At 52.8% G+C, this 10,487-nt stretch overlaps 1 protein-coding gene across 1 annotated transcript; it reads left to right on the top strand.

The window, feature by feature from the left end:
- The first annotated feature begins 792 nt into the window (after nt 1–792).
- Nucleotides 793–1,754, top strand: LOC112897865 (photosystem II core complex proteins psbY, chloroplastic). Its single transcript, XM_025966252.1, has one exon. It carries the CDS (start codon nt 941–943, stop codon nt 1,532–1,534), a length of 594 nt encoding a protein of 197 aa, XP_025822037.1. The 5' UTR covers nt 793–940; the 3' UTR covers nt 1,535–1,754.
- The last annotated feature ends 8,733 nt before the right edge of the window (nt 1,755–10,487 follow it).

The following is a 10,487-nucleotide window of genomic DNA, read 5'->3' as shown; positions in this document are numbered from 1 at the left end:
GTTGTATTTTACCTTTCGAGTTTGAGGTGTTATCGTGCCATTGTTTTTGTTTAAACGATGTGATCGAAGTTTGATGCTTTCTCCGGCGCCCGTTGATGCTTTGCTTCCGACCGCCTCAGCCCATGTCTTTCTCACGCTGGGCTGGCCCACCACGTTGGCAGCCTGCCTGCCCCCGGCACCGGGCCTTCAAGATATATTTGGGCCCGCTCAGCCCAAATGTTACGTATCTGGAGCCTCCAAAAAAAGAGGTCCATGAAGAGCAACATCTGAGTAAAACTTGAACGATTGGGATGCTCATTAGAGATTTAAACGAACTTCCAGCATGTCTTTAGACTAATGAAGGCATGCTCATTGGGATGCTCAACTTGCACGGAGGCATCACAAACTACAATCTTTAGACTAATGAAGCAGTGTTCAACTGATCACCGATGCTAAAAGTCTTGCACTACATGATACAATAGTGAAACAGTGAGCACGAATTGACCTGAGCAGCTAGATCATGTCTTCTCAAAAAAGGAAAAAAAAAAAACTAGATCATGTCAGGAACTCAGGATCTTCAGGGAGCCATGAGACGAGTTGGTGATGAAACCATATTCTAGAGCGTCCTAGATTCATTCCATTCATCATCTACAATTTGTATGCTTCCGGGGAACCCTTCTCTGATTCCCCCGTTGCGTTCATGCGGGACCCACCCCGTTGCTCCCCGACCAATGGCCTTCCGAGTCGCAGGATAAGGCGCCGATCCTCGAGCACACACTGGCCGCCTCCTACCCCTCGCAGATAAGCCCGATCCCCGGTTCTAGAAACACGCGGAGGAGCTAGCTTGCCATTCCACCTAGACCTCACAACGCCGATCGAGCTCGCGAAGCATCGCCGCGCGCACCTCGCCTCTGCCATCGCCGCTCTCGCGACAACGCGGCCCAGCAGGGAGTTAGCTCCGATGGCGACCATAGCCACGATGACCATGCTCAAGCCCGCCAAGATCGTGGCGCGGTCGGCGCCGCCGTCCACCAGCGGCAGCGGCGTCTCGCTGCGCAGCCTGCCGGCGGCCAGGAAGGGCGGGCTGGCGGTGTCGGCGCCGTCCCCGGCCGCGGCGGCGATGGCGGGCGCCTTCTTCCAGGCGCTGGCGTCGTCGGACGCGGCGCTGGCGGCGCAGCGGGTGGCGGACGTGGCAGCGGCGGACGCGGGCAGCGACAACCGGGGCCAGCTGCTGCTCTTCGTGGTGGCGCCGGCCATCGGGTGGGTGCTCTACAACATCCTGCAGCCGGCGCTGAACCAGCTGAACCGCATGCGCAGCCAGGCGCTCGTCGCCGGCGTCGGCCTCGGCGCGGCAGCCGCGGCGGGGATGGCGTGCGCGCCCGAGGCCTCCGCGGCGCAGGAGCTCGCCGCGCTAGCCGCCGCCGCCGCCACGGCCCCCGCCGACGACAACCGGGGCCTGCTGCTGCTCATCGTCGTCACGCCCGCCATCGGCTGGGTGCTCTACAACATCCTCCAGCCGGCGCTCAACCAGCTCAACCGCATGCGGTCCGACTGAGAGCGCCGCCCGTGCGGCCGCCGCGCCATGCGCCATGCCTTCGTGTATTAATTAAGGACGGTATGTAGTAACGTGAAGCGTGGTCCGCGTGCCTTGTCTTTCGACCTTCATTCTTGAACAAATGCAGTACAGATCTTTCTCCCCCATTTCCATGTAGCTCTCGCCGACAACATCTTAATTGGTCTCCAAGAGAACATGTCTTGATCGATCAGTTCATAGACGGATCTTTACTCCATGGCGGTTGATGACCTTGTTGGTGCGCCGAACACCAACCCGTCCTAAATTCTATCGGCGAGGCCTCCAGATTCGACGCCGCCGTCGGCCGGGCACGACTCACGAGCGCGTGCGACGACGTCGGTCGGGATCCCTCGTCGGCGGCGACGAGCAGCGGAGGAGCTAGCCCGGCCATGGCTCTGCTGCCTAGTGGCAAGGCTCTTGGTCGAATCTCAACCGTTCCTTCTGGATCTGACGGTTCAGATGACCTGGGTGGACGGTATTTCATTTACCGTCCACCCTGGACGGGGTGCCGCCGGACTCCACGGCGGCGCGTTCGCCCGGTTCGACGCCGCCGTTGCGGTCGCCTCGCCGACGGAGACACCGCCATGTAGATGCGCTTCTCAATCATCGTTCTTCTTCCCTTCATCTTGGATTACCATCTCGGCGGCACGGCGCCACCATCGCCGGACCGGCCGGGCCCTCCCCTTCCGTCGTCGCCACGCGGGCACGAGGCCATCTTCTTTGCCGGCACCAGCGGCGTTTCGCTGACTGAAACATGCCTACCGTCGCCTTCTCCTCCCCGCCGCGCGCTTCATGTTCGCCGCCGCGGGCTGCTTGGCCTCCGCGAACGGCCTTGAGCCCTTGACTATGGTGACCGCGTCCGTGGCCGGCACCACCACCACCAGCGGACTCACGCTCACGGTGAACCACGGCATTACTCGCAAGTCGCAAGCGTTTCTCCGAGTCAATTCTTTGTAAATGTGAGAAATAGTGGTCGATGGACAGATTTGAGATAGTATCTAGGAGCTGCAAGTTTGTCGATTTCACTTTTGTTGAAGTCTTTGTGAACCAGGCATGTTGCTGGTCTGATGCCTAGTTCTCAATGCATTCATGCATTGTAAAACACTAAAACCTGAGATGACACATGCTAAAAAAAAGTTGAACTGACTGACTCAATGCAATCGCTGACATACAAATTGGCCGCGTCAGACTTGACAGTACTCTCAACATGAAGCAATCATTTGCGGTCAAGGAATTTGGCGCCTTCAGAGTTCAGTCTTTCAGGCATCACATAAGCTACCAAGCTGCAGGAACATGCCGCGATCTAGCGAGCAACCTTGCCACAAGGAAAGAACCTCTGAAAGAGATGCAGAAATCACGCGACTCTGAGGTAGCTGAAGTTTGGCACGAATCTCTTTCCAAGCAGAAGAAAATTAGGGGAGGAGAACAGCTCGAGACGTTGCTGAATCTCGAAGCTGGGCAGGTCTCTTCACGACCCTTTGTCTCTGTCTGAATTACTGCACACGCGACACTGTAACCGCGGGTGAATAGACTATAGAGTGGCGTTCGTGTATGTTAATGAAGGACGGTAGAACGTGAAGAGTGGCATGCGTGCCCTGTGTTTCGATCTTCATTCTTGAACAGATCAAGTAAAGCTCTTTCTCCCCCTTTTTTCGTTTCTGCCGAGAGAACATCTTCGTCTCCAACAGCTCCATGGCGGTTGACTGGTTGGTGCAGTGAACAACGACCCGACCTGAATGGTGTCGGCGCCGCATCCAGATTCGCCGCTGCCGTCGTCGGTAGGGGCACTCGACTGTCGAGGCGTGCGCTGCGGCCCGGAATCCCTCGTCGGCGGCGACGGCGATGAGCGAGCGGCGGAGGAGCGTGGCCACGGACGGGCTCGCTACTGTGCTGAATGATCCTGGTATGGGCCTCCGCGAACGGTGAGCCATGGCATCACCTGCAAGCCTTTGAGCGAGCCAGTTTTTGTGAATGCGAGCATGCATGCAAAATATGAACATAGTGGTCGATGGCAATTGGCAACTTTGTCAAATTTAACTTTTGTGATAGTATTACAGTGCCTAGGACTAGGAACAGGGAGATGCAACTTTGTCAATTGAACTTTTGTTGAAGTCTTTGTGAATCAGGCAAGTTGGTGATCTCATACCTAGTTAAGTTCAAGCACCAACTCGGTCCTCAAACCTGAGCTGACTGCTATATATTGCTATCATTTCACATATACAAACTGGCCACTTCAGACTTGAGAATACTCTGAACATGAAGCATTGCAGTCAGGGAATTTGGCATTTTTCCGAGTTCAGTATTTCAGGCATCATATAAGCTCTGTGCCTCTGTCAGAGCCCACAAAGATGCCAAGCTGCAAGAACATGCCAAATATCAGGATCAAGCTAGGCACCTTGCCACAGAGAAAGAACCTCGAGAACCAGCAAAAATGAATGAAAGAAAGAATCTCTGAAAGAGATGCAGAAAACTCGGGACTTTGAGCTGAAGTTTTAGCACAAATCTGTTTGCTAGGAGGAGAAAATTAGAGGAGGAGAACAGCTTGAGATGTTTCTGAAACCTGTAGGCTTGTGCTTGCCCAGCCGTTGAAGATCTCGATCCGAGGAGTGCGTTCACGAGTCCGTCGTCGGTCATGCACGATCTCCAAGCCCGGGATCCCTCGTCGGCGGCGAGCCGGCGACGAGCAGCGGCGGAGCCCGGCCATGGCTTTGCTGCTGGAAATGATCGTAGTAGCTACTGGCTGCGGCCTGCGGGCCTCCGCCGACGACAGGCCGAGTCCAGTAATTGGGCCTCGGGTTGGCCCAGAAAACGCTCGTAGGCAACGCAACGTCCTCAGATTCGAATCGCGGCCGTCCGTTCTGGATCTGGCGGTTCATATTTCCTCTCGCCTAGACGGTAACTAAAATACCGACCGGTTGGACGGTAAATGAAATACCGTCCACCCCTGGACTGGGGACTCCTCGCCGGCGCGCTCGCCCAGCTCGACGCGGCCGTCGCGCTCCCCTCACCAGCGGCGACACCGCCATGTGGAGGCGCTACCTGTTCGTCGCTGTTCCTCCCAGCATCTCCGATCACCGTCTCGGCGGCGCGACGCCATCCTCGCGGACCGGACCCACCCCTCCCTGCAATCCCGCGCCACGCCGCGCGCGCACAGCGGCCGGCCGGCACGGCGGCACCGCCCTCGCGGTCACCTTCTCCGTCCGCAGCGGACTCCGCACCAGTGGTGCGGCGTTGAGCGAAACGTCACCTATCCTCGCCTTCTCCTCCCTGCCGCACTCGGGAACGGCCTTGACTACGGCGACCGCGTCCGCGGAGCGCTGCGCCGCCACGGACGCACGGTGAGCAGAGTGGTCGATGGCCACTTCTCCGATAGTATTACAGTACTAGGACTAGGCGGCTAGGAGCTGCAACTTTGCCAATTTCACCTTTGCTTTTCGGATCAGGCGACTAGGTGGTCTGATCGATGCCTAGTTCACTGTCTTAGAGCATCGGTTCGATGTTGAAACGTGAGCTGACTGACTAGCTCATTTCACATACAAATTGGCAACTTCACATTCGCCAAGCTCGACGCAGCCGTCGCGCCCACCTCGCGGCGGCAACACCGCCATGAAGAGGCGCGCTTCTAATTCATCGTTTTCTTTCATGCATCTTCGATCACCGCCTCGGCGGACGGCGCCGACACCCTCGACGGACCGGACCGGATCCTCCCCTTCCCCGCGTCGCGCGCGCACAGCAACCGGCCGGCCGGTCCACCATCCTCGCGGCCATCTTCTTTCGCCGGCACCAATGGCGCGGCGCTGAACCGAAACATTGCCAATCCTCGTCTTCTCCTCCCCACCGCGCGTTCCATGTTCGCCGCCGCGGCCTGCTGGGTCTCCGCGAACGGCGTTGGCCATGGTGACCGCGACTGGCCACTGACACCAGTTCCCTGCCCAGCTCCAGTTTCGCCGAGTCATTCCATTTTTTTTTAATGCGAGCAGAGTGGGTCGATGACCAGTTTTGTGATATATTGCAGTTTCTGGAGTCAATATCACCTTTATTTGTTAAACTCCTTTTTGACTCAGGCAAGCTGATGGTCTGCTACTCTGCTGCCAAGTTCAGTTCAAGCGTCAGCTAGGTTCTGAAAACTGAGCTGATTGCTATTGCTATGTTTCCATACGAATTGGCCACTTCAGACCCCGGACGGTAAATGAAACACCGTCCAGGGCGGGTCGGTCGGTAATTCGGTATACTGCTCACCACCATCGCCTCGCGCTGGCGCGCTCTCCAGCCTCTCCCTCCGCGCCGCCGTCTCCCTCGATTAGCGTCACCACGGAAGTCAGGGACCCCGCCGCCACGCGGAGAATACGACCATGCGCCGGCGCTTGCATACGCGGCACCATCAACGGAGGCATATACGATTGGAATTCGTCGACCTTCGCCCTTAGGAAAATAGGTATTTTCGGGTACATTTTAATTCTAAAATTACATATACAATTTATTAATAATTTTATTATTATGATAAGCGAAACAAGGCATGTGCCCGTGTTTAAAGTTAATATAAATTTAACGATGAATCCAATAAAATAGAGAAGTATCAGACTATATCTTAAGATGAGTCCATTGACTGAGGCACCGGATCTACCATTACTTGCTGGAGCACACATGCTCGACTGGCCTGCTTGAAGTAGTTAAATGAATTCGGTGCAGTGAAGATACCTTTATGAGGTAGCCGTACGGGTTGTTGAAGTAGTCGATCGAGCTTCAAGAAGTAATCGATCGAGGCACCAAGTAGTCGTACATGTTGAGAAAGTAGTCGTACCTCTATTGAGGAAGTAGTCGCACAGCTTTAGGAAATAGTCGTACACAGGCGACGAATAGGTATGGGCGTCAATATCGACGGACGGAGTTGGTGCATAGGGACGGATGGTGAGCAATACGCCGGTGAAGACGTAACGGTTCTGGGCGAGCGGTTGCATGAAAACACTCCCCAAAACCTGATTGTCACTCTATCCCGTGCAGGATCTTTAGCGGGCTGTGGTTCCGGAGGCACCTGCTCTCGCTGAAGATGTGCGTGCACCGCCAGCGATGGGAATGTAGAAGAGAGAGAGAGAGAGAGAGAGAGGAAGAGAGGTGTATTCGCGTACAAAGGAAGAGGAAAAGACACCTGGTGATATAGATAAGAGTCTAGGGATGGGAGGATGCACTTGGACGTCATCAATACCATCAAACAGCGTAATAGCAACGCGCAAAATCAATCACCAGAATGAATCGCTGTGAATGAATCACGGTCATAATGGCCATTACTTGGTGCAAAACATCCGCTCGTCAAGCTTGGCTCGGCTCGGCTCGGCTCGCCACGCCCTCGGCCCGGCCCGGCGAGGCGAGGGAGCGTGCATGCGCGTGTGGCTCGCCAATCCTCTTTTAACGGCTTCACAAGCGTTGTACACACAGTCCACCTTTCAAATCAGTTGAAATCATCTTCCACTTTCATTACGAGATTACACAACAGCACCCTAACATTTAATAGTGGGCTTTTAATTCTTTAATTGCAAATATTAGGCATAAGCCCACGTATTCCAATAATCCCCACCAAGAATTTCAAGCCATATTGAAAATGCTCTCGTACTCATTTGATATATCAGTATTTGACGGAGACCGCTAAGTTGAACTTTCATCTAAAACAAAGACTACACTTATTCACAACTGTACAATGAACTATGCTTTGAATTGTCAGTCTTGTGCAAACAACCTTTACCAAAGCACTACACTGATACTAGGCTGTATAAGCATCCCCGCAGTTTAGAGCTTATAAGTCATACTCTAAGAAGTTTCCCTCGCCTCCTAGGCTCCAGCGTCGCCTCCGCTAATCACCTCCGGCCCGAGCTCCCCCACTTGGTCCCTGGCCTATCGAATGTCAAGCCGCCGTCCCAGGCGGCACGTCACCGACCGCAACCCGTCACCGCTGCCGGTCTTCCCTTCCACCCTCTCCCTCCTCTTCTAAGACTTGGTGACCACCCCCTCCTCCGACAATCTGACCCTCCCGAAGTCCGGCCGCCGCAGCTCACCGGGGAAGATGAATAGTACGTGTGCAGCGTCGCGAGCTCTACTCGCACATACGATGAATAGATTTCCCTCCATCCACCACAAATCGACACTGTCACGCTGCTGGCACTTGGCTGGCCACACTCCACGGCGGCCTCGTCATCCGCAACGATCTGCCTTGCGGTCATTACAGCCGGAGCCTTGCGCCATCGCACTCCACGTCTCCGACCTTTGCATGTCGAGCTCACCCTAGCTAGACCTCGCGGAGATCCTCACCGGTGAGGTGGCTACCACGTCCGTGGCCTCAGCCACTATTAACTACAGTCGTTCCATTTCATGACAAATTAGCTAAGGGTATGTTTGGATCCGCCGGTACCGGATTAAACATAGGATGTTTGGTTACAAAATAGAAGTATTAAATATACGCCAATTATAAAACTAATCGTATAAATGGAGGCTAATTAACCAGATGAATCTATTAAGCCTAATTAATTCATCATTAGCATATGTTTACTGCAGCACAATATGATCAAATCATAGATTAATTAGGTTCAATGGATTCGTCTCGTGAATTAACTTCTATTTATGCAATTGATTTTATAATTAGACTATATTTACTATTTTTAATTGGTATTTAAATATCTGATATGATGGATTTAATCCTTTAATCAAATTGGCCCTAACTCAAGCACCGGTCGTGGTAATAATGTCCAAGTTCAACGCTTGCTTGTGCTTGGGTTGGGTCCCTGGCCGGCCGTACCGAGCGTCCTTGTGGGCGGCTGTGCTGGTGGTCTGCTGCATCAGCATCACTTTCGAGAAGAGGTCACCGGCTCACCGTGACACGAGAAAGGAAAGGAAGCCAAGGCCCAAGGACAGTAGGACGAAGGCGGTCAAGGTCAAAGCAAGCACTTGCGTGCGTGCGCCTTGCCCCGCGTGCTGCCTGCCTTGCCCCGCGCGTGGCAGCCGTCGGCGTACGCTCGCAGCTGCTGCAGAGGCTGCTGCTGCGCCGAGCCAGGGCGGCTGCGGCAGTAGTGCACGGCCCACGAGATCCTCCTTCCCTCCTCCCGGCCCGGCCCCGTGAGTGGTGGCAACTTTTAACCAACAACAACTATACGCTGCATTAAAGCATTGGAACATGTCTCTATCTCTATCTACAACTAAGGCCTTGTTTAGATCCCTTCCAACTTCCAACTTTTTACACTCTCTCTCCATCACATCAATTTTGGGACACATGCATGGAGCAGTAAATGTATGTAAAAAAATAACTAATTGCACAGTTTAATTGTACATCACGAGACGAATCTTTTAAGCCTAATCAGTCCATAATTAGATAAAATTTGTCAAATACAAACGAAAATGCTACAGTACCAAAAAGTTCCAAATGTTATAAATATTTGCGATCTAAACGGGGCCTAAAATAACTTTAGTGGCGCGCTGGTACGTCGCCGCTGCCAAAACCGACGTCCCGCCGGAAAAACCCGCGCATCGTCTGATTAATTTTATCGTGCAGTCTCCAAGTGTTCGTGTTCCCTCTGCAGCTGCACTTTTACCTTGCCTCATGCGATCCCTTGCGTCAAATATATTCTGCAGCTGCCCGACGGCGCGATCACCAGGGTGGTTCTGCAGCTGCCGGGGGCAACCACGGCAAGAGCCGCGATCCGGCCACTCCGGCCAAGAAACAACACCGTCAACCGCTCCTAGCCCTTCTCTGCCTCGTTACACACGCCTCCAGAAGAGACCCACCGTCTTGAAAACCCTTTGCTTACCAGAACAGACTCACCGTCTTGAAAACCCTTTGCTTACCGTGACTCTGTACCCCAGCGGACTAAAGGAAGAAGATGACGGAGGAAGGGATGCTGCAACGAGGGATTTGCCTCGGGAACGGCTCAAATCGATGCGTGAGGTGGCGCTGAGACTATTGGGGCAGGAAATCGATGGGAGACCGCTCCTCAGAGACGAATTTGGCGGCGAAGCGAGCTTGACCGAGAAGGAGTAGACTGGCGAGAGGAGGAAGACGATGGCCCTTCGGGCAGCATTTATTCTCATCTGCAGCGTCTGAGCAGCCCCCACCTCCTGCTTGCTCGATTGTTGCTATCCCTCGCTCGAATCGACGCATGGCTCACTTCAATTTTTACCGTCATTGATCAGCAGCGGCCATGTCGAGAGGATAAGCTCGAGCTGATCAGTTTCTGTCTCTGAATTTTCTGAATGGTCACAATTGCCCTTTAAACCAGCAAGTTTGAGATCAGTTATCTTCAGAGCTTACTACTCAACCTCAAAATCTGTCAAAAGAAAAGTTGTAGCCCAGATATTCTTCTACAACTTTCATTACAGGTACCTTCCTTGGTTTGGCCTTGAAACCATTAAAAAATGGCTCTGAATATTGCTGTTTGCACCGAGTTGAACTGAATATTACTGAACCTGAACACTGCAGTGCATTTTTCTCCAAATTCTTTCACTGGACTTCAAAATCTCCAAAAAATAAAGTTCTAGGTTTGAAAATTATATACAACTTTTATTTCAGGCTCCCTTGCTTATTTGTCCTCTAATCTTTCCAAATTTTGCTCTAAACAGATAGGGTTTATGCTGTTTTTCTGAATATTCAGCTAAACCCTGTCAAGCTATCTCTGTTTGAATTCAAATTTGAATACCTTGCAAAACTCTTTCATAGTAAAAAATGACATATTTTCATATCTCATCCAACCAGCTTTGAAATGGGGTACTTATCATCCATAGTTATCCCATGCAAAGACACTTTATTTGGCCTCAAAGTTGACCCCTTTTCACTGAAAATTTCAGACTTAGAAATATTTTAAGTGCTGAACTGTTTCAGCATTTTCTTCAAACTTTGAGCCTTCAAATAAATTCTTAGCATCCCGAAATCATCCCAGCTTTAGTTCAATTGCTTAGT

Source organism: Panicum hallii, chromosome 6, assembly GCF_002211085.1.
Source record: "Panicum hallii strain FIL2 chromosome 6, PHallii_v3.1, whole genome shotgun sequence".
In the NCBI taxonomy this organism is placed as follows: domain Eukaryota; kingdom Viridiplantae; phylum Streptophyta; class Magnoliopsida; order Poales; family Poaceae; genus Panicum; species Panicum hallii.
This window is presented reverse-complemented; position numbering and strand designations above follow the sequence as displayed.